The 23476-nt window shown below is 43.7% G+C and overlaps 1 protein-coding gene across 1 annotated transcript in view; it reads left to right on the top strand.

The window, feature by feature from the left end:
- Window positions 1-23476, top strand: part of fmn1 (formin 1) — a 314864-nt gene that overhangs the window by 8088 nt on the left and 283300 nt on the right. Inside the window, 2 exon segments of the mRNA XM_055640724.1 lie at window positions 503-2530; window positions 19373-19500. Coding sequence (XP_055496699.1) covers window positions 637-2530; window positions 19373-19500 — 2022 coding nt within the window. The 5' untranslated portion in view covers window positions 503-636.

Here is a 23476-nt window from a genome sequence, read left to right as displayed (position 1 = left end):
CATGAAATAACTGACCATATGTGAACACCCTTCAGACAATGTGATATAACAATCTATCAATGCATTGATGTAAATTTTTTGCCATTATTTCCTGTTCCATTAATTAAAGAGTAGATTTTTCTTTAAATGCCCATTACACTACTGTATTGCCAATCTCGGGATACACTTTGCTATTAGTCTATTTATCTGTCTTTTAATTTTCTTTTCAGTGAACCTCAGTTAAACTATAGAATGAGAACCAATGAGAGCAACTGAAGACCAGACTATCATAGTTTATTTAGCTTTTAATCTAGTGAGGAATTTGGATCACTGAAATTTTAAATTGTTGGTGGCAGGGACCGAAGCCCATGTTAAAAATGCAAATCAGGTTATTGCACTTAAAATTTAAGATTGTTGACTGTTCGTTCACATTTCCCTTCCCAGAAAATAACGATTTTGCTAATGTTGATGGATGATGATGGTAACTCCAGTAAAATACTTTTATAAAATTATTTTTCTGCAGGACTCTGACATTGTGAAAATAAACTTAATGGATCCAGTGGAACATGACAATCACATGACTTCTTTGAGTCAGGCTTTTCAAACTCGTTTTAATTAAGTGAAGTGAGTAAATAATTTGGTGGAACGTTACTTATAATGGAAGATACTCATACTACCCAACAGTTACATAAACCTATCAAAGAACTATGCTTCATCAGTTACTACTGCCTTGGGGGAGAGGCTAGATGGATTTTGCAGAAATGCAGTATGTTGTTCGATAGCTCGGTGAAATGTTCTCCAGAATATAATCAAGCGAAGGAGGGATCAGGGGCTGGAAAAAAGAGACGTTTGTACTGTGACAACACTCTGCACATTCAGAAACAAACTGACACAACAAACTCTGTTAACACTGTTGTGCCTTTATTTGCTGCTGAGAAGCAATCTATATTTGCTGATGCGTTTACGATTAAGCCAGCTTATCGTCTGATTTTGAAAATGGGAAATCAAGATGTGAAACTTCAGGACATTCAAGAGATTGAAAATAAGCCAAGTGAACGCGAAGAAGATTATGGTGCATTTGATGTGAAGCATTTGGTGGCAATGACATCTGACCGTAAAAAAAGTGATACTAAAATCAAAAAACTGAAAAAGCTTGGCAAAAGAAGAGAAAGTACTGAGGAGCCTTCACGTCAAAATGTAAAAAAGAAATCTATTTCTGGATCAGAACCTATTTTTATAAGTGGTAAGAAAAATCAGTTAAAAGACACTGTAGGTACTTCGCATTCAGTTAATTACAGTAAAAGCAGAAGCCTCCAGTCAACCATGGTAAATATTGATTTGTCGTTGGAAACAAAAACACCCAAGTCAGAGTTAAACAGGGACAACTTGGATTTTCAGGATGATGCAAAAACATTTCCGTTAGAAGCTGATGGATGTACCTTTATGTCAAAGCATGACAATGAATTGAATACTGAAGACCTGGTTATTGGCAGCAATAGTTTATTGGATGATTTGCAAGATACCATACATTTCCTGCAACAACAACATGGTAATTGCTTAGAAGGAAAAGAGAAGCCCGAGGACAAGGCCAAGAGTTCCCTGTTTGGGGCAAATTTACCTTCGGAGTACAGGATTTATCACCCTGACGATGGTTTAACAAACAAGAGCACTGTTGAGAGTGTGCTTCCCAAAGATCAGGCTGCAGAAGCAGTTGTGCAGAAAGATGTTCTGACTATTTCAAAGACAGAAGGAATTAAAAATTGTGGTCCATTTGCAGAGGATATAACCAAATGTACTGAGGAACAAAACATTTCAACAGTGGTAACTGGAATGCAGAGCACAATTGTTAACAGGGGGGATGTTGACTCCACACCAAAGGTTTTTATAGATTTGGATCCTACTTTTAGTAAAGGAAATATAGATAAAAGTAAAAAGGACTTGGAATCTTTTGAAGAAAAGACAGAAAACAGTGCAAATTCACAAACCTTTGGTTATGTCAACAAGAATCTGACGAATGTTGTTCAGAGTGAACAATTTTATGAAACAGGTGAATGGCACAGGGTGTTAAAGAGCAATGCACATGCAAGTGGAACTATTCTGACTTGCGACGATAGGGAATTATCAAGAGAGGACGCATTTGGCATTAAAGAAGAAATGTTTCTAGAGCCTCTTGAAACTGTTGAAAAAGCTTCCATGGATGGCCATCTTAATGGATGCAACAAAAGTGATTCTTTATCGTTACTGACTGCTGTTAGTAATATTTTTAACAATTCATGTCCCACTAATGATATAAAGCATCATGTGTCTCCTCTTTCATCACCTTTGACTTTGCCAAGCTCTCAACTCCATCACAGGATCCTTCCACTACCTGTATTAGATACAGAGCATACAACTTCAGATGATGACTATTTAAAGCCAGCTGCATCCAGATATAGTTGTATCGCAACTAAAAGTATAGATGTGAAAGATAATTTGAATGAAGAAAGTGTTTTGCAATCAGAGTTTAAGAACAGAAACGAAAATTTCCAGCAACAGGATTCCGAGGAACAAGGTTGGTTAAAATATTTTAAATTTGATTTGTAAATATCTTTTGATATGACCATGCCTACATTTGTAACGTCTTCATGCAGTTAAGCGAAACGTAAAGTCTGCATAAATGCCTGATTTGCAGAATTGTACACTGTGTGATCATGTGTCATTGACTTACCTGATTGCTGATTTGTGCCACCTTGATTCTAAACGCTCACCCAGAGACAAGTCCAAAATGTACCCATTTTGACATTATAATTTAAAATATAAATTTTGACCTTGAATGCATTAGGGGATCAAAGGAACACAAAGTGCTGGAGCAATTCAGCAGGTCAGGCAGCATCTATGGAGAACATGGAGGGGTTTCGTTTCCGGTCGAGACCCTTCTTCAAACGGATTGTACAGGAGGAGAAGAAAGCTGGAAAAAGGGAGAGATAGTACAAAGCGTGGCAGGTAATAGATGGACATAGGCAAGGGGGTGGGGGGTTGAGGGGAGAAATAGGTGGAGCATAAAGGGGGGAAGACAGGTGGTGGGAGTATGAGGAAGAAAGGGGGTGGGGGTTGAGTTAGTGGTAACGTAAAATTGAAGAATTCACTGTTCATATCATTAGGTTCAAAGGGAAGACTCAGCTATTAACATGGGGGACTTTTGATCCATGTGTAATTTTGTAACTGCTTTACCCTGAATTTTATGTGCTAAGAAGACTACAACATCAGCTGGAAATGCACATGATTCTGTGGAATGAATGTCTTGTGATAAGCTCTTGCATCTCTTAAATATTTGCACTGAGAAAACTTCATATGAAAACAAAGCTCTCCATTATAGTTCTAGATTGGAGAAATGTGGAGATATCTGTAATTCATTCACTGGTCAGACTGAAACATCAATTGTATAACATCAGCTGTCAATGTTTTAACTGAAATTAACTTCTATGGTTTATTTTAGTTTTCATTCGTGTCTTTTATAACAGTTTAATATATATTTTAATTGGTAAAACTTCACAGCATGAAGTGCCTTGAAAGGGAACTGTTCAATACTCTGATTTAGTGATGGGCATTCAAGTGAAGCAAATTGGGATAAAAGAGAAACTAGTACCCCATGCTGATTACATATTATCTAGCTTGCATTTCACAAAGGTGCAAACATTTAGACTATAGATCACCTAGTAGTTTTTAATTTATTTTGATGTTAATATATTTAATGAAATATTGCCATCTTTTCTGCTGGTATTTCAACAGTTCTATAGCAAAATACTGATCTTCAAGAGTTGGATAGTAATGGGCCTGTCCCACTTAGGTGATTTTCTTTCGGCGACTGTCATAGTCATAGCAGGTCGCCGAAATACCGGCGACTGGACTCCCCCCCCCCTACGACAATATCTACGACAATGTCTACACCATCCTACCACCTAGTCGACGTCAAGCTATGGTAAGCTGCCGACAACCGGCGACCCATTAGGATGTCCACCTACGACAACCTACATCCACCCACGACAAACTACGACAAGATAAGACAATTCAGTTGCCGGTACCTGGTGCTGGTTGACGTAGGTAATCACCAATGAAATTCACTGAAGCCAGCACCGGCGACAACCTACGTCATCCTAGCGTCAACCTGCGACAGAACCTATGTCAGGCTACGCTCATTGGCGTCAAGCCAACTGTCGCCGAATGTCGCCGAGAAGTTTTGAACATTTCAAAATCCAGCGCCGACCAGAGAAACGCTACGATTCTTTGGGCGACTGAGGAGACCACAGGCGACAACCCAGGCGACTATGTGGCGACAGCCATGTCGCCTGTAGTCGCCTAAATATTCGCTTAAGTGGGACAGGGGCATAAGTTTAAAAAACACTACCTCTCCGATTATAATCTCAGGATTACTCTCTGTGCCATAAACTATCAAGGCAAGAAATTGGAAGATAGTTAAATACATGGCTACGAAGCTGGTGCAGGAGAGAGGGCTTGAAGTATATGGATTATTGAGTTCTCTACCAGAGGTGGTGAGACCAGTATAAGAGGGATGGATTGCACCTGAACTGGAGGGGACCAATATGCTGGCTAGGAGATTTGCTAGTGATATTCAGGAGAGTTTAAACTAGTTTGACAGGGGAGTGGGACACAAACCAGTAGTGTGGCAGACAGGAATGTTGAGGCAAATCAAAACATTAAAGCAAGCAAGTTCAGTAAATAGGCAGGAAGGGCTAGACCTGGAGCAAGTAAAGCACAATAGACTAAACTGCATTTATTTTTTATGCAAGAAGCCTGACAGGCAAGTGAGAAGAACTCTGCGCAGGCATTGGTATATAGGACTGGGATATTATAGCACAGCAGAGATGTAGTTGAGCGAGAGGCAGGACCGGTAGCTGAATGTTCTAGTTTGTAGGACACAGACATGACAGTGGTGGAGGTAAGAGTGGAGGGGTAGTTGAATTTTTGATTAGGGAGAATGGCAGTACTTAGAGAGGATACTTAATTTAGTTTAGAGATACAGAGTGGAAACAGGCTTTTCGGCCTACCTAGTCCATGCCGACCGTCCATCGACAGTACACTAATTTTATGTTATCCCACATTCATGTCCTACATGCTAGGGGCATTTTACAGGCCTATTAACTTACAAACCTGCACATATTTGGGATATGGGAGGAAACCAGGAGAAAACAGTCACAGGGAAAGCGTGCAAACTCTACACCGACAGCACCTGTAGTCAGGATCGAACCCGGGTCTCTGGCACTGTAAGGCAACAACTCTACCGCGGTGTCACTGTGCCGCCATTAATATCTTCTCTTGCAGGTATTCTGACAAGTACCTATTCCAACATCTAATACAATGATTCAACAGTAGTTTTTCTGTTAACCTAATTCATGATGATTTTATCCCTGTACGTATCATTCCACTCTATACATGTTGGAGAAGAATAGCATGGCCATAAAGAAGGATTCTGTGTCCACTCAAGCTTTTTCAAACAATTTGTAGATGGCCCTACTGGAGATGGGGCAACAATAGAATTCCTATTGCCAAATGAGGCAGGGAAAGTAACTTTAATGTCATTGGGGGAGGAGTTTGGGACTAGTGACCATAATGCTGTTAGTTTTTAAATAGTTATGGAAAAATATAGGACTGCTCCACAAGTTAATGGCTTAACATGGCGCAAGGCAAGTTTTGAAGGCATGAGACAGGAAATTGCAATGGTTGATTGGGAGAGGCTGTATGCAGGTAGAGGGATGCCTGGCCAATTGGAGGCTTTTAAAAGTGAGATGGGGAGAGTTCAGTGAATTTGTGTTCCTGATAGAGTGAAGGGCAAGACTGGCAGAAATTGGAAATCCCGGTTAATGATGGATATTGTGGCATTGGTCAGGAAAGAAAGCAGTGTGACAGATATAGGCAGTTGAGATCATGTGAATCCCCTGAGGAGTGTAAGATATGTAGAGGGTCAACTTAAGGTAGTTCTGATCACCCAGCTATAGGAAGGATGTCATTAAGCTCAAAAAGCTATAGAAAGGATTCATGAGAATGTTTCCAGGACTGGAAGGTTTGAGTTATAAGGCAAGGTTGGATAGGCTGGGACATTGTTCCCTGGGGCATAGGAGGCTGAGGGGTGAAGTTTTAGAGGCACATACAATCATGAGGAGTAGAGATAAGGTGGATGGTTACAGTTTTTTTTCCCCAGGGGGTAGGGGAGTCAAAAACTAGAGGACATAGATTGTGGGTGAGAATCTATCATTTTCCCCAACTATCAGAGAACATCCTGGGAGGAAATCTAAAGATATCTACAGGTATTCAAATTACAGTTATATTGGCTCGGAAGGCTCCCTGAGATTAGATCTCAAGACTTCTTTGAATTGAAACTTGCTCATCTTTTCCAAGGGTTAAATTCAAGGTCCTTTCCTTGGTCATCCTTAGCATGAACTAACAGGTTTTGCTGAAGCATTTACATATCTGGCAAGTTACAAAATTATCGGCTGATCGGTCTTGTTTAAACCCTGGCCGTTATCTTTTTTTTCTGCACAATTTTGTTAGATATAGGGAATTAAATAATTGATACATTGAGTACAATGCAATGCAATTTTCATCTTTTATTACAGTACTTTTCATGTCCAGAAATTTATTGTGAAACAAACTTCCTGTCATTTGTAGGCTGCATGGTTCACTTCAGAATATAATTATTTTTCAAATTTAGCATGAGAATTGAAAATGAAAACAATGAGCTGGGAACATTTGTGTAGGAAAATTGAAATTGATAAGTATAAACAGAAAGTCCATCAAATTAGACTTATCGTCTGTGGTATAAAATGCATGTGATGGATTTATTATGTTCATTTGGAAATATAAATAGTGGGGCCATGTCAATAGAAAAGAACGGCCCAAAGAACAAAAAACTGCAGAAGGCTGAAATTCTGAAATAAAAATAGAAAATTAGTAGACTAAGTGGGACCCGTTGGGTCCCAGGTTCAAACGGGAGGGCTGGTCCCTCAACACAATATTCCACTTCTCCACCAATTCCAATATTGGTGGCCGGGGGGGGCAGCAAGCAAAAACACAGGGCAGGCAGGGCCAGCCAACAATACAATCCATTTGCTTTCATTTTAGGTGAGGTCAAGCAAAGCAAAAACACAGGGCAGGCGGGGCAGCCAACAATACAATCAATTTGCTTTAATTTCAGGTGAGGTCAAGCAAAGCAAAGGCAAAGCAAAAGCACAGGGCAAGTGGGGCCAGCCAACAATACAATCCATTTGCTTTCATTTCAGGTGAGGTCAAGCAAAGCAAAAACAAAAACACAGGGCAGGCAGGGCCAGCCAACAATACAATCCATTTGCTTTTATTTCAGGTGAGGTCAAGTAAAGCAAAGGCAAAGCAAAAGAACAGGGCAGGCAGGGCCAAACAACTCATTTTATTTCATTAAGGGCTAACAAATCATTTATTGCAAGCACATTAAGGGTCAACAAATCATCATTCATTGCAAACACATTGCTGGCTAACATTTATTGCAAGCACATTAAGGGTTAACCACATAAAGCATATAAACCATATAAACCACATAAAGCATAGACTCACAGTTCAGTAGACTCACAGCAGAATCAGTTGTGGCCTCTCCCTCACTATCTTTCATAGTGACTAACTCGCGTCCAGGCATCCGGGGTTTTATAGTCCTGCCCCCTCACCCCCGAAGGGCTGTTACCTTCATCGTGGTGATTGACAGGTGAGAAGACCAATCAGATGATCTCAATGTTTTTTAAACACTCATAACTTTTTTATTTTTCATCGATGGGAAAAATCCTCAGGGCCGGCTCAGCGGAAGACTGTGAGTAAGATGGTCAAAAATCACAGTGATACAGGGTAGCATCTACATTACTAAAAGTCTGATCTTGACCACTTCTTGTTCTGTATAATGATTTTAGAAAAAACGCTGCCACTTACAGCTGTGATTTTTGGCCATCTTACTCAGAGTCCCCTACCACTGCGCAGGACAAGAGGAATTTTCCCATCGATGAAAAATAAAAGAGTTATTAATGTTTAAAAAATGTTGAGATTCTCTTGAAGGGACTCTAAAACCCGGAAATGTTGAGTGCCTCAGTCAGTCTCTGCAAGATGGGGGAGCGAGAGGGTCGCATCTGTCTGTCTGAGCTGTGAGTAACACTGAACACATATCTACTAAACTATGAGTGGTTTTACTGACTTGTCAGTGCCCCTAATGTGGTTTTAAAATATATTTTGGAAATGCTAAAGCTGTGTTGCCTTTGGTTTGGAAATGCTAAAGCTGTATTGCCTTTGGTTTGGAAATGCTTAAGCTGTGTTGTCTAATTAAAGTTGCCTTGCCCAATTAAAGTTGCCTTGCCCAATTAAAGTTGCCTTGCCCAATTAAAGTTGCCTTGCCCAATTAAAGTTGCCTTGCCCAATTAAAGTTGCCTTGCCCAAATTAAATTGCCTTGCCCAAATAAAGTTGCCTTGCCCAATTAAAGTTGCCTTGCCTAATTAAAGTTGCCTTGCCTAATTAAAGTTGCCTTGCCTTCTATATAATTAAAAGTCTAATCTTGACCACTTCCTGTTTGCGCTTTATATTGATTTTAGATAAAACGCTACCACGTATGGCTGCAATTTTTAACCATCTTACTCGGAGTCCCCCTCTGCTCATCAGGTGCCGAGGATTTTCCTATCGATGAAAAATAAAAGAGTTATTAGTGTTTAAACAATGTTGAGATTCTCTCTCCTGTCAATCATGCCATGAAGGCCACGCCCCTTCTGGTAGGTGGGGGAAGGGACTATAAAACCCAGAAGTGTGGGCATGGCTCAGTCGCTGCAAGATGGAGGAGGGAGAGGTCACGACTCGCTGTCTTTCGTGGCCTTGCACCTTGCTGGAAATGGTATGAAACTGCACTTGAATTTGGTGGCCTTGCACCCTGCTTGAAATGGAATTTCAAGGAATAGCCGTGAGTCAACTGCCAGCCCACCAGCCGTGAGTGAGTGAGTGAGCTGCCAGCACAGTAGGCTTGAGTGACTGAGCAGCCAGCACAAGAATCCCTTTGGCCTGCAATGTCCATACTAGCCCTCTGGAAACCAGTCCCTTCGGCCCACAACACCCATACTAGCACTGCAGAAAGCCTTGAAAAAGTCTTGTCCTCTGAAAAACTCATCCAGGGACGAAGCCAGCACCAAGCTATAAAACTGATGACAATCCTTGAAAGCTGGTTAATTCATGTTGGTAGTTGAGCCAGTTGTAAATCTACCAATTTCTGAAAATCAAAAGCATAAAAGAAATCCAAAACTATTGAAATTTAATGAATACTTTAAATGTTTTTACATTTTTTTTAAACCAAAGCTCTTGAAAACAAATGTAAGCACTTAAAAACATTTTAAAGAAACACAAAATAGTTTTAAAAATCTGAAAACACTAAATCGCTCACAGCCTTCCCAATTGCTTTTCCTACATTGAAAGTATTGAGCCAGGTTAATTTGGCACAGACTATTTGAACAGATTTTGCATCATTAGTAGCGCTGTGATCCCACAAATTTCACATGAACGAACCGAGTAGAGTCTAGTGTTAGAGAATGGCCAATTAACAGCTATTAGCCAGTTCAGAACTTGTGTGTTTGTCCATGCATGCAGGCATAGAGGTCCCCAATCTGCTGATGCATACGTGAGCATCTGCTGGAAATAATGCACAGAACTACTTGCATTTACCTGTAAAATCCAACCAATATGAATGTAACCTATTCCCGATGCTGGTATCATTTTCATCCTGGTGGATTTTCATATGTTGAAAATAAAGAATAAAAAATGTATATTTTCAAGTGACGAATCAATGACCTTGGAGACTTTTGAGAATGCTCTGCATGTACAAATCTGGAGATTTAAAATCATTGTTTTCATATTATTTGGGCTAACAACTTCCATGTAAACTACACAGTGGCTCTCTCTGAAAATAATGACCTCGGTGTAAATTTGAACAGGAACAGTAAACACTCTAATTTGAAGAAGGGTCTAGACCCGAAGCATCACCTATTCCTTTTTTTCCAGAGATGCTGCCTGACCCGCTGAGTTACTGCAGCATTTTGTGTCTGTTGACAGTAAATAGTCAGTCAGCTTTGTCAATTGTAATTGGAAAGAAATAATGGACAAATGTCAACATGAAGAATTAGGAAGAACTCAAAAAATGGTACGCGAACAAATGCATACGTGCATGGCAGGTTTAGTGTGTGTGTGTGTGTGTGTAAATATCCACCAATGCAAGGTAAAAAACATAAATCCTGAATATGTTTTAAATAGTTTGAGATTGAATGAAAAAGAATACAGTGATTGGATAACAACAAATCAGGCATTATCTCTGGAGAACATGGATAGTTGTCGTTTTGAGTCAGGATCTTTTATCAGACTGTCCACACCAAATCCTGTTTCTCTAGAGATTGAATAATGATGTTCACAAGGACGTGGCTGTCCTTGTTTAGAAGTCACTGAAAGCTAGCATGAAGGTGCAGCATTTATTTAAGAAGACAAGTGGTATGTGGCCTTCTACTCAAATCCTCTAGCAATAAGGGGGTAAAGTATCACTGGAATTATACAGAGCTTTGTGGTGTGGTGTGGGCAGTTTTGCCACCCTATTTTAATAGGATATTGTTGCTTTAGTGGGTGTATAGTGAAGACCCATCAGAATGTTCCTGAGATGCCAGGTATGTCATATGAGGAGGGATTAAATAGACTATGTCTCTTTTCTCCAGAAGTTAAAAGAATGAGAGGTGACTTCATTGAAATGGTAAAAATTATTCAAGGACTCATAGAAACATAGAAATTAGGTGCAGGAGTAGGCCATTCGGCCCTTCGAGCCTGCACCGCCATTCAATATGATCATGGCTGATCATCCAACTCAGTATCCCGTACCTGCCTTCTCTCCATACCCCCTGATCCCCTTAGCCACAAGGGCCACATCTAACTCCCTCTTAAATATAGCCAATGAACTGGCCTCAACTACCCTCTGTGGCAGAGAGTTCCAGAGATTCACCACTCTCTGTGTGAAAAAAGTTCTTTTCATCTCGGTTTTAAAGGATTTCCCCCTTATCCTTAAGCTGTGACCCCTTGTCCTGGACTTCCCTAACATCGGGAACAATCTTCCTGCATCTAGCCTGTCCAACCCCTTAAGAATTTTGTAAGTTTCTATAAGATCCCCTCTCAATCTTCTAAATTCTAGAGAGTATAAACCAAGTCTATCCAGTCTTTCTTCATAAGACAGTCCTGACATCCCAGGAATTAGTCTGGTCTCGAGAGATAGATGGGAAAGGATGATTCTCTTTGCTGAAGAGTTGAGAACTTAGGGTTACAGTATTGAAATACAAGAGTGGCAATAAGGAAAAGTTTATTCAGTTAGAGAGTGGGGCATTTTGGAATTCTCTACCCTGGACAGCTATGCAACTAACCATATTGTTGGATTTCTGAATTTTAAAGGAATTGGGGGATAGAGTTGGTAGAGAAAGTCAGAAAATTATATAGCATGGACTTTGTTTATCATCAAATATCCAATTACATCAATCTCATTTTATTCTTTCACGTTTTCTTCAGCCACTGCAAGATTCTATTTAAGAATTCTCTGCTTAGTCATCATAGAGTCATAGTGTGATACAGTGTGGAAACAGGTCCTTCGACCCAACTCGCCCACACCAGCCAACAATGTCCCAGCTACACTAGTCCCACTTGCCTGTGCTTGGACCATATCCCTCCAAACTTCTCCTATCCATGTCCCTGTCTAACTGTTTCTTAAACAATGGGATAGTCCCAACCTCAACTACGTCCTCTGGCAGCTTGCTCTCAATACCCACCACCCTTTGTGTGAAAAAGTTACCTCTCGGATTCCTATTAAATCTTTTCCCCTTCACCTTGAGCCTATGTCCTCTGATCCTCGATTCCCCTACTCTAGGCAAAAGACTCTGTGCATCTACCTGATCTATTAATCTCATGATCTTATACACCTCTATAAGATCATCCCTTATCCTCCTGCACTCCATGGAATAGAGACCCAGCCTACTCAACCTCTCCATGTAGCTGACATCCTCTGATCCTGGCAACATCCCCGTAAATCTTTTCTGAACCCTTTCAAGCTTGACAATATTTTTCCTATAACATGGTGCCCAGAACTGAACACAATATTCTAAATGCAGCCTCGCCGACGTACACACCTGGAGTATTGTGTGCAGATTTGGTCTCCAAATTTGAGGAAGGACATTCTTGCTATTGAGGGAGTCCAGGGTAGGTTCACAAGGTTAACCCCCGGATGGCAACTACAAACTGGGCAAACAAACGGACAAACAAACAAGGTGAGAGTTTTAGTTAATATAGAGATATAGAGATATGAATAGTATGTATTTTCAGCAGTTAAAAGGTAGGGTAACAAAAAAGGTTGTCCTTCATCAGAACTAAGGAAGTGTCTTTGACTTGAAACATTAACTATTTCCCTTTTTACAATGTTGCTTACCTTGGTAAATGTATCTGTTATTTTCTATTGTTATTTAAGACTGCCAGCTTCTTGTAGTTTTTGTTTTGATTCTTCATTAATAAAGTAGATATTTCCTTTTATTTCTGCTGTTTGAATTTGGCTGGACGGTCTGAAAGTTACTCATCCATTAGTTGAAAATCTTTTATGTGATTGCTTAACATTGACACTGGATATTTTGAAATAGAAGTTTTCAATTTTCTGAACTTTATAAGTCTCTCCATTATATTACCAAAATCTAATTACAGAGCTAATTATTCATTGTCTTTATCAAGATCCTCCTGATAATTTATAATAGAACCCATGTCACTAACTCTTTAATTATGTGTTATTTCATCAGCTGCATCGATTTTTTACATGATTCCCAGAGAGATGTTTCTTCATCCTTAATGCATTTGGAGCCCTGGGTTAAAACTAGCTTGGATGCATCATTCAGAATGATTATTGATTCATTCTTTTTGAGTGAAGTCATCTATATTTCTTGTGTCAAAAAAGAGAATGAACAATACAAGGTCTAATTTGTTAAGGGGAGTGGAAAATAAATTGACTAAATATATATGTGTTAAAGGATGTGCCATTTGATATTTAGAGATAATCCAGTAATGTTGCAAATTCCTCAGATGAGCAGGATATTTTTATTTTTCCCTCACACATTGTTTTACTAATTCAAAATGTATTTTTCTGTCAGTTTTCAGACAACAGTTTTTAGAACATTGAACAGTTCTGAAATGTATATTAGCTTAATCCTTTATCTATAAAGGTTTCCTGATATATTGTGCCAAGAGTTGTTTTACACAATCTTTCTATAGAGGGCAGCATTTACTTGCGTTTTCCAATCATTTCAGTCTTGGTGCATTCAGGTTGTATCGAACTGTCCTGAATAAAAATATCAAAATGAACATTTTAAATCTGCATCCTCGAGTAACTTTATGCACACATTTCAGTAGAAAATATTCAATTTATAAATCCAAGTTCATCTGTTTTCTTTCTGTGCTTTTCAGTGGCGAAAAAGGTTGCCCATAATTTGCCATGGAAATGCACAGGGGTACAACACATTTTTGATAAGATGAAGTGTAAACCAAGAAGACATTAGTCTTAGGGAAGAAAACAATTCCATATAGACGGCCCATGGGCAAAAACCAGTGTCCAGATAATGGAAACGCACAATGTAACTGAATTGGGAATGAGTATGTGACAAATTTTGTGTGCTGTCAACCACTTGCTTCTGATTAGGAGTTTATGAATTCAAATGCATTCCACAGTTTTGCATTCAAAAGACCTGGAACTTTTATACATTGTAAGGAATACTTCAGACTTCCACATTTTGTTGCACATTACCCCAGACTGCATGGCTCCTGAGGTACTGGTGTAAGATGAATGATTTTCTTTTTTTCTAGACCACTGTAGTAGCAGACATAATCTCAGTATGTCTCTAATCTGTTCTCCTTGTGCAGTAAGAAAATTGAAGGGCTGATGCCCTGAATGATAATCAGTCGATCAGACAGTAAAATTGGCCAGTTGGCTCATTGCTAGAGATGGCTGTGGAGATCGTCAATTGATATTTTTAAGGCAGAGATAGATAGATTCTTGAATAGTACAGGTGTCAGAGGTTATGGGAAGAAGGAAGGAGAATTGGGTTAAGAGGGAAAGATAGATCCAGCCACGATTGAATGGCAAAGTAAACTTGATGGGCCGGATGTCCTCATTCAGCTCTTATCACTTATGAACTCCTAAATGTTAAGCTGGTTGATTCATGGCTTCCAGAAATCTCAAACAAAATCTTGATAATACTTGCTAAGTTCAGATAAAGGTTATAAATATTTGAATTTCCTAAAAATATTAACCACAATGTATTTATATCCTCCAATTATTTATTTTGGATTTGCTATAAATACTCATGATGTCAAACTCCTGCAGTAATAATCCTAAACAGCCTGGTTGCATTATCTATTTCTGTCATGCTTAAAAAGTGAGTTGAAATGTTGGAATATCTGCATTGACAATGTCAGAGGTGGACTTCCTCTATTTGTCACCTCAACCATTTGTGTAAGAACCTATCATCACGGAGAAATTCCTGAGTAAACACCATGTGACTGCAAAACACCACAATGATGTGTAGAACGAGCGCTGTTTCCCCTTGCAAACATAGCAGGTGAATTTAAGGCAACACCATACTTTAAGGAAACATACGTCTCATGATAATTTTCCAACATTTTTCAATTTATTCATTACCGTGTGTACATTGCTGGGAGCGCTTAAACTTATTGATCATCCCTAATTTTCCCTGAGCTGAGGAGGTAGTTAAGAGTCAAGCAACACATTAGTACACTTGGACAGATATTTCCCTGAAGGATACTAGTGAACATCAGTGTGACAATCCCAAGCTTTCATGGTTATCACTACTGCAGTTAGATATATCTTTTAATTCCAGATGTATTTAATCACTTAAATTTAAATCCCTTTGCTGCTGTGGAGTGATTTGAAAATGGTTCTCTACTTTATTTCTACTTCACCCTCTTGTGCAGGCTACCTTCGCATTTTACAACAATGTCCAGTAATGTTTTGGTATTTCAGTTCTTTTTCTTTTGGGGAGATTTAAATTACAACTAGACTAAGTGGGACCCATTGGGTCTCATGTTCACATGGGAGGGCTGGTCCCCCGACGCAATATTCCACCTCTCCACCAATTCCAATATTGGTGGCCAGTGGGCGGGGGGCTTTCTGGAGCACTGGTATGGGTTCTTGGGGTGGCAGCTCAGTCCCTCAAGCCTGATGTGCTGGCAGCTCACTCACGGCTGGTGGGCTGGCAGTTGACTCATGGCTATTCCTTGAAATTCCATTTCAAGCAGGGTGCAAGGCCACCCAGTTCAAATCCATTTTCCTACCATTTCAAGCAAGGTGCAAGGCCACCAAATTCAAGTGCAGTTTCTTACCACTTCGAGCAGGGTGCAAGGCCACCAAATTCAAGTGCAGTTTCCTACCACTTCAAGCAGGGTGCAAGGTCACCGAATTTAAGTGCAGTTTCCTACCTCTTCAAGCTGGATCCAAGGCCACCAAATTCAGTGCAGTTTCATACCATTTCATGCAGGGTGCAACGCCACACATTCAAATGCAGTTTCATACCATTTCATGCAGGGTGCAAGGCCACCACATTCAAATACAATTTCATACCATTTCAAGCAGGGCGAAACCACCATTAAACCACACAAAACACCAAACATAGTTCAGTAGATATTCAGTGTGTTCAGTTGATTCACAGCTCAGACAGAGTCGTGACCTCTCCCTCCTCCATCATGCAGAGACTGAGCCACACCTACACTTCTGGGTTTTATAACCCCTCCCCCTCCCATCGGAAAAGGTGTGACCTTCATGGCATGATTGACAGGAGAGAGATTCTCAACATTTTTTAAACACTAATAACACTTTTATTTTCCATTGATGGGAAGAATCCTCTGTACCTGCAGAGCGGAGGGGGACTGAGTAAGATGGCCAAAAATCACCGCCGTAAGTGGCAGCGTTTTATCTAAAATCAATATACAGTGCAAACAAGAAGTTACCCAAACCACCATTTGCAGGAGTGCCTTTTAACTTCAAGCCAAAGCACCCAAACCACCATTTGCAGGAGTGCCTTTTAACTTCAAGCCAAAGCACCCAAACCACCATTTTCAGGAATGCATTTTTACTTCAACCCAAACCCCCCCCCCCAAACAACCATTTGCAGGCAGTGCATTTTTACTTCAAACCAAACATATTTTCATTTTCAAACCACATTAAGGGGACTCACAGTTGAGTAGACATGTGTTCAATGTTCAGATTCAGATTCAATTTTAATTGCTCAGACAGTACAGAGACAACAAAAGACGTGACCCTCTGGCTTCCTCCATCTTGCAGAGACTGAGTGAGGCACACCACTTCCTGGTTTTATAGTCCCTCTCCCTCCCTCCAGCAGGGGCAGCAGAGAGAATGGTGAATTAACATTAATATCTCTCTGATTTGTCATCGATGGAAAAAATCCTCTGGTCCAGGAAGGTGGACGTGGGCTCTGAGCGAGGTGGCCAAAAGTGACGGCCTTAGGTGGCGGCATTCTCTCGGAAATCGCACCACAGTGGGCCAAAAGCGGTCAAGATCAGACTTTTAGTAATATAGATTGAGGGCATTCCACATGGTTGTTTGCAACTTACGGTATAATAATGAGATATAGCTGAGTTTTGTCCTTCTTCAAAACATGTCTATATTGATCAGGAGCTGTCACAGAAATGGGTTTTTTGCCCAAATTGTCTATACTGACCAAGGGATCTATTTACAGTAAGCCAATACTATTTTGCCAACATTTGACCCATATCCCTTTTAAACCATTCCTGTTCATGTACCTATCCAAATGTCTTTTCAAAGTTGTTATTTAACCAGACCCGGCCACTCTCTCTGCCAGATCACTCCACATCCGCCTATGCTCTAAGTGAAGGTGGTGCTTTTCATGTCCCTTTTAAATCTTTCACATCTAACCTTAAACCAATGCTCTCCCGTTTTTGATACCCCCCTTGGAGAAAAAGACTGTGCATTTGCCTTATCTGCGTCTTTCATGATTTAATATGCCTCCTTAAGATCGTCCCTCAATTTCCTGTGCACCAAGGAATAAAATCTTAACCAGCCCCTGCTCCCCATGTCAGGCCTTTTAGTCTTGGCAAGATTCTCATAAATATTAGATGCTGCCTTCCTAATGTTACCAGCATCTGACAAAAACATCAAAGCAAATAAACAGTGTTTCAGGTTGCAGGGGGGAGGGGGCAGCCTGTGGCGGCACACACACACTAACCACCCCCCCTTGATGTTATATTAATATTATTAATTGGCTCCTTTTACCCCATCTCTGCCCTATCTCGAGGGGCAGAGAGAGTGGGGAAGAGAAAGAGGGAGGTGGAGGGGAAGGGAGGAGAGGAGGGGGGTGGAAAAGGGGGGGATGGGATGGAGGGGGGGGGGGAGAAGGGGGGGAAGAGGAGAGGGTGGGGAGAGAGAGAGAGGAGAGGGGAGAGAGAGAGAGAGAGGGGGGGGGGAAGAGAGAGGTAGGGAGAAGGGCGGCAGCGGCACGACTTGGACCCTAGCGACGCCCGGAGTGATCTGAGGACTGTCAAAAGCAGTGGAGGGCCGGCCGATCATGGCTTCCACGAGGGGAAGCCCACCCACCAGCGTGACAGACGATCGGGTGTGGGAGACGGAGTCCCCTGTGACTGCCGCCACGGCAGTGAATCACACACCGCGCTTCCCCGCGCTGCGAAAATGACCACTGTCGCCATGTTGTGGAATTTCAAGGAGCCCAGTGGAGCATGCAGCATAACCTGAAGGGAGGAGGGCTGCTGGGTGGCTGGGCTGTGGGCGGGGCTGGGCATTATGCTGCGGACGGCTGGCGGAGTGTGAGTTACGCGCGGGGGGGGCATGGAACTCGCAGCTCGTGGGAAACAGTGACCAGCAGGCTGCGTTTTGAAAACTCTGTGCAGCTGGCTGCGAGGTGCAGAGCCATTGTGACATTATCAGCTCGTTAGCTTCAGCTCTTTAACTTCAAAAAAGATCTGAAATAACTCAAGAAATTATGAACCAAATTTTCAGATGAAGTGATTTTCGAGATCATGACGTAAAGCTCTACCGGAATATGTAAATATTTCACCGTTAGCGCGTCGGGTTTTCAAGGAGATGTGAATCACACACAAGCAAATCAATAAATAAGTAAATATCCAAGATCAGAGTTATATAAGTATACTAGACCAAGGGGGACCCATTGGGTCCCATCTCCTCAATGCACAGTTGGGGGGGGGGCGGGGCGCTGCAGTGTCATGCACACATTACCACCCCCCCCCCCCCCCCCCCCCACCACACACACAGGGGGGAGGAGGGGGGGTGGGTGGGGAGGGGGGGGGGGGAGAGAGTGGAAGGGGGGGGGGGGAGAGAGTGGGGACGGGGAGGGGGGGGGGGGAGGGAGGGAGGGGGGGGGGGGGGGGAGGGGGGGGAGGGGGGGGGGGGGGGGAGGGGGGGGGGGGGAGGGGGAGGAGGAGAGGAGAGGGGGGGTGGGGGGAGGGGAGGGGGGGTGAGAGAGAGGGGGAGAGTGGGGAGAGTAGGGGAAAGAAAGGGGGTAAGAGAGGGGGAAGTGGCAAGAGTAGGGGAAGAGGTGGAGGGGGGGAGGGGTACGGTGGAGGAAGGGCAGAGGGGTGGGGGGGTAGAGAGAGGAGTAGGAGAGAGGGGAGGGGGCGGCAGGGAGGAGAGTGGGGACAAAGGGGGCTGGAGTGGGTGGGGGAGGGGGAGAGGTGGAGAGAGGAGGGGGGAGTGGGGATTGGGTGAGGGGGAGGGGGGGGGGGGGGGGGGGGAGGGGGGGAGGGGGGGGAGAGGGGGAGGGGGAGGGGGAAGGGAGAGAGAGGAGGGGAGGAGGAGAGTGGGGAGAGTAGGGAAGAGGGGGAAGAGGGGGAGGGAGATGGAGGTGGGGGGGGAGAGGAATGGGGAGGGACGGTTGAGAGGAGGGGGGAGAGGGAGGGGGAGAGTTTGAGGGCTTGGGGGGAGTGTCGTCAGAGGTGAGGGCTGGTTCTTCAACGCAATAATCACTCGCTCCCTCGCTGCAAGAAGACAGCATGGTTTTTTTCAAAGGCCTTGCGAGCGATGCAAGGTGGGGGAGAGGAGAAGGGGAGGAGAAGAGAAGAGAAGGAAGGGTGGGGAGAGGAGAAAGGGGGGGGAGAGGAGGAAGCGAGCGGGCAGTGGGGTGCGCATCAACCAAACTCTGTGAGAAAAAGTGTTTCCCCGTCTCTGTTCTAAATGGCTTAACAACTCCTTATTCTTAAACTGTGGCCCCTGGTTCTGGAAGAAGGTTTCCAAAGATGACTTTTTAATGCAATTTTGTGCTGACTTTCCAGAAAATGTATCGTCTGTTGAAAGAACTTCAGAAAACTTCAGACCAAAATCTTTGGACCTTCAACTATTTACGATGGATGGAGAAGAAATGGATGCATTTTCTCCACCGTTTGATTACATGCAGTTTAATGTAAGTCATGACTTTAAATTATTAACTATTATAAAAAGGTGAACTCTCTGTGCAGAGGTTATCGCATTTTGCTTATCTGTGTAAAAGCAAGCATGGTCTATTTGATAAATGGGTTGTTTCGATTCCAACCTTCAGAACCATGTCTTTTTGATGCCGAGATTTAGTAATATGAAAAATAATCATGTATTTGAAGTTACTACAGGTGCACAACCTTTTATCCGGTGTTCTGGAAACCGAAAAACTCCGAAAACCGGCCATTTTTTCCAGGATGTCGTTTGCACACCAAAGCTCGCGTTTGGCACCAAACTTGACCCGAAACGACCCACGGTCAACCCAGGTCTGTACTACTGTAGCGGCTGCCTCCTCCCCGGAGACCGGGGAGACACTTAAACATCTGTAAATCATTGCTTAAATGTTAGTCAGTTAGTTTGGAGGGCTTTTATGTGAAGGGGGGGTGAAGGGGTAAACTTTAATTCTTAGTCCCCTACCTGGTCGGAGAGGCGGGGAGCGGTCAATGCCTTACCGGGTCGCCGTGCAGTAAGCTCCGCAGCGCTGTGGCCGCCAACTCCCAGCTGGGGCTGCGGGCGTCCGGCCGCGGGCGGCGCCGGTTTGTAGCTCCGACCCCGGCAACTCTACCCCTGGCTGCGAGGCACTCCAAATCCAGCGACGCCCGCAGCCCCAGCTCCGTGAATGTTGGGAGTCGGCGGCGTCGCAGCGCTGGGATACCAGCGGAGAGCGGGCAATGCCTTACCGGGTCGCCGTGCGGTAAGCTCCGGAGCGCTGTGGCCGCCGACTCCCAACATTCGCGGAGCTGGGACTGCGGGCGTCCGGCCGCGGGCGGCGCTGGATTTGGAGTGCCTCGCAGCCAGGGGTAGAGTTGCCGGGGTCGGAGCTCCAACCGGCGCCGTCCGCGGCCGGACGGAGTCCCCAGCTCCGCGATGTTGGGAGTCGCCGACCAGGTAGGGGACTAAGAATCAAAGTTTCCCCCTTTACCCCCCCCCCCTATCCCCCTTTACCCCTTTACCCCCCCCCCCACCCCCACCACCACCACCACATAAAATCCCTCCAAACTACCTGACTAACATTTAAACAATGATTTACAATGATTCCCCGGTCTCCGGGGAGGAGGCAGCCGCTCCAGACTTTTCAAGCCGCCCGCGCTACCTTCCTAATCTACGCTAAAAATCTTCCATTCGGAAATGCGCAAAATGTCTGACATCCGACAAGTGTCTGGTCCGAAGGCTTTCGGATAAAAGGTTGTGCACCTGTAGCTGCAAAAGCTTGGATAGAGCTCAAGCAAATCTTTACAGCAAATAGACTTCCTCAGCTTCGATAATTGACATGTTTTATTACTCCAGATTAAAAAAATATACTAGACCAAGTGGGACTTGTTGGGGATGGGGGGCGCGGTGTCACGAGAGGGCTGGTCCCCGAACGTGGGGTCGTTGCTCACCCCGGAGTCAATCACCCCCATACCCCGTTCCCGAACGTAACCCGTTCGCCCAACGCAATATTCCACCACTCACCCATAGCCCCCAACTGCGCTGGCACAGCTCATTTCCCCTCATCCCACAACACTCCCTCCCCCTGCTCTTCACACTCCCTCTTCTCTCCCCTCACCTTCTCCATTCCTTCACCTCTCCCTCCCTCTCCTTTCCCCTACCATCTGTAGGTTAGGACTCGACTTTTGGGTCAGCGTCGGTGCTCCCTTGAGCCAATCAATCCTTCCCACGTGTGGGGCGGGCGCAAAAAAATCTCACTCTCTCCTTACTCCCCTTGAAGCTGCTGATCCCATTGTCTCTCTGTCACCTCTCCCTCCCTCTCCTTTTCCCTACCCTCAGTCACTCCCTCCCTCACCTCTCCCCTTTCGCACACCCCCACGAAAGACAATGTTTAAATAACATTTCTTCTCCTCCCATCCCCCACTCTGTCAACACTCATAGCTTCTGTGCTGGCAGCAGAGATCACATTGTGATGTCATTTTTGGTTTTCTGAATCTTCACGGCAGCTTGTGTAAATGTGATTGGACGACTGGATTGTGATTGTGATTGTGATTGGACGACTGAGATGTCATTGTGACATCATCACTGGAAACTGCCAGAATCGTCTCCCACTCACAGGCAGTTATTATTTTCAAAGTTGGCTTTTTTTATAACTTTAAATATCAATAACTTGTGAAATATAACATCAAATGTGAAGAAACGTGATACTAACGATAACGGGAAAAAGTTGAGTAAGATTCTGCGAAAATTTGCGTACTATTGTGTACTGCAGTGGCGTAGTTCCTTGATCAGTTAGACGGACAGAGCGAGACATTTATTAGTATATAGATAGATAGATAACTCTTATTTCCGTTTATTAAATTTGAAGTTCTACTTTCAAAGTATATTTGTTTAAAGTGCTATTGTGTTTCTCACTGAGAATTGCTGAATTTCGAACTCTAAAATAATGCATTTTGAAATGTTAAAAAAAGAATTCCCTTAAGATCAGTGCAGAAGCAGTAAATTAGATCTGACCAGTTTTTTTTTTGGGGGGGGGGGGGGGGGGGGGAAGGGAGGCACGGACAGTACAGACTAAAGGCAAAAGCAACATATGGAAAATCTTTTATGCAGAACTGGTTGGTAAGCTGTTTTTGGAAGGTGTTGAAAGACAGCTGGAGGTAGCTTCAATCATGGCTTTCAAAAGGGAATTTGACAAATACTTGAAAGAAAAGAAAGAATGCAGAGTTGAAAGGATGCAAATGGTTTGGCCCAATACGTTTGCATCAAGCACCAATCCACACAATGCCATTTTATTTTCTCCATTCTCCGATCAACTCCCTCTAGATTCTATCACTTGTCTGTACATTCAGAGCAAGTTGCAATGGCCAATTAACCTACCACCCTACATGATTTGCAATGTGCGAGGAAACCAAAGAAAACCCATGGGGTTATAGAGGGAACATCCAAACTACAGCATCAGAGATCAGGATTGAATCCAGGTGACAAGAGTTTTGAGGCGGCGTGTACTTTTTGGCTGGTCTGATCCGAACAGTTCTGCCGCTTCTCCCAGGTTAAGGACGAGGATCACGGATCTAGGACGGATTGAAATTGAAGGTCATGTTAGTGACCAGGAGTCTATCAGTTGCTGGCTTAGAGGTGGATCCATGCTGGTTGGGTAACCAACCTAACACTTCATCCAGGAAGAATGGCAGCAGCAAATGGAGTGGGAGGACAGGGTAACCGCAATACCCTGCATGAAGCATGAAGAACCTCAGCGAGGGGACTCCCTTCTCACGGAACCTGTTCGTCAGGAAGGTCTTGCAGGAGGGCTGGAAATTTGTGGCCGATGACATTTAATATCTCCAGGACTTCCCTGGTAACGGATACTTTGATGTCACTTTCAAGTATCCAATTAGATGGCAGAAGCTGATGCAAGACTTCCGGGAGAAGGGGAACGAAGCTCCGCTGTCGCTACTGAAGGTGCTGCCGCTCTTCACCCTCCCTACCTAGAAGGAAAGGATGGTCACGGTGCACATGTTTAACGTGGATGTCCTCGCCTTCCTTGCTCGTTATGTCGAGGGAGCAGGGAACTGTGCGAAGGTGAAGGACCAGGTCGGGATCTGGACGAGCAAGCGGAAAGGTGAAACTGAGGGTGGACGAGGAGGGAGCCATCATCCACCCTCCCTCGCTGTTCGCTATCAGAGGGAACTGAGGTTACATGACCTACATGGTGAAACCCAGGGTGTGCAGGAAATGCAACAAACCTGGGCATGTGGCAGCCCAATGCAGAGCAGTTGTCTGCAAGAACTGCAAGCTGGAAGGCCACGAGACAAAGGACTGCCAAGTGAGCAGGAACTGCAACCTGTGCGGGCAGATCACCTCTACAGGGCCTGCCCTGAAAGAGTCTGCACCTACGCACAGGCAATAAGAGGAGCTGTTGCCAACACCCCCAGGGTGGGCGAGACACCTCCCACCACTGCCAAGACCCCGGCAGA

This window comes from Leucoraja erinacea, chromosome 9, assembly GCF_028641065.1.
Source record: "Leucoraja erinacea ecotype New England chromosome 9, Leri_hhj_1, whole genome shotgun sequence".
NCBI classification, from domain to species: domain Eukaryota; kingdom Metazoa; phylum Chordata; class Chondrichthyes; order Rajiformes; family Rajidae; genus Leucoraja; species Leucoraja erinaceus.
The sequence above is the reverse complement of the archived record's forward strand: the minus strand, read 5'-3'. Positions and strand labels throughout refer to the sequence as shown.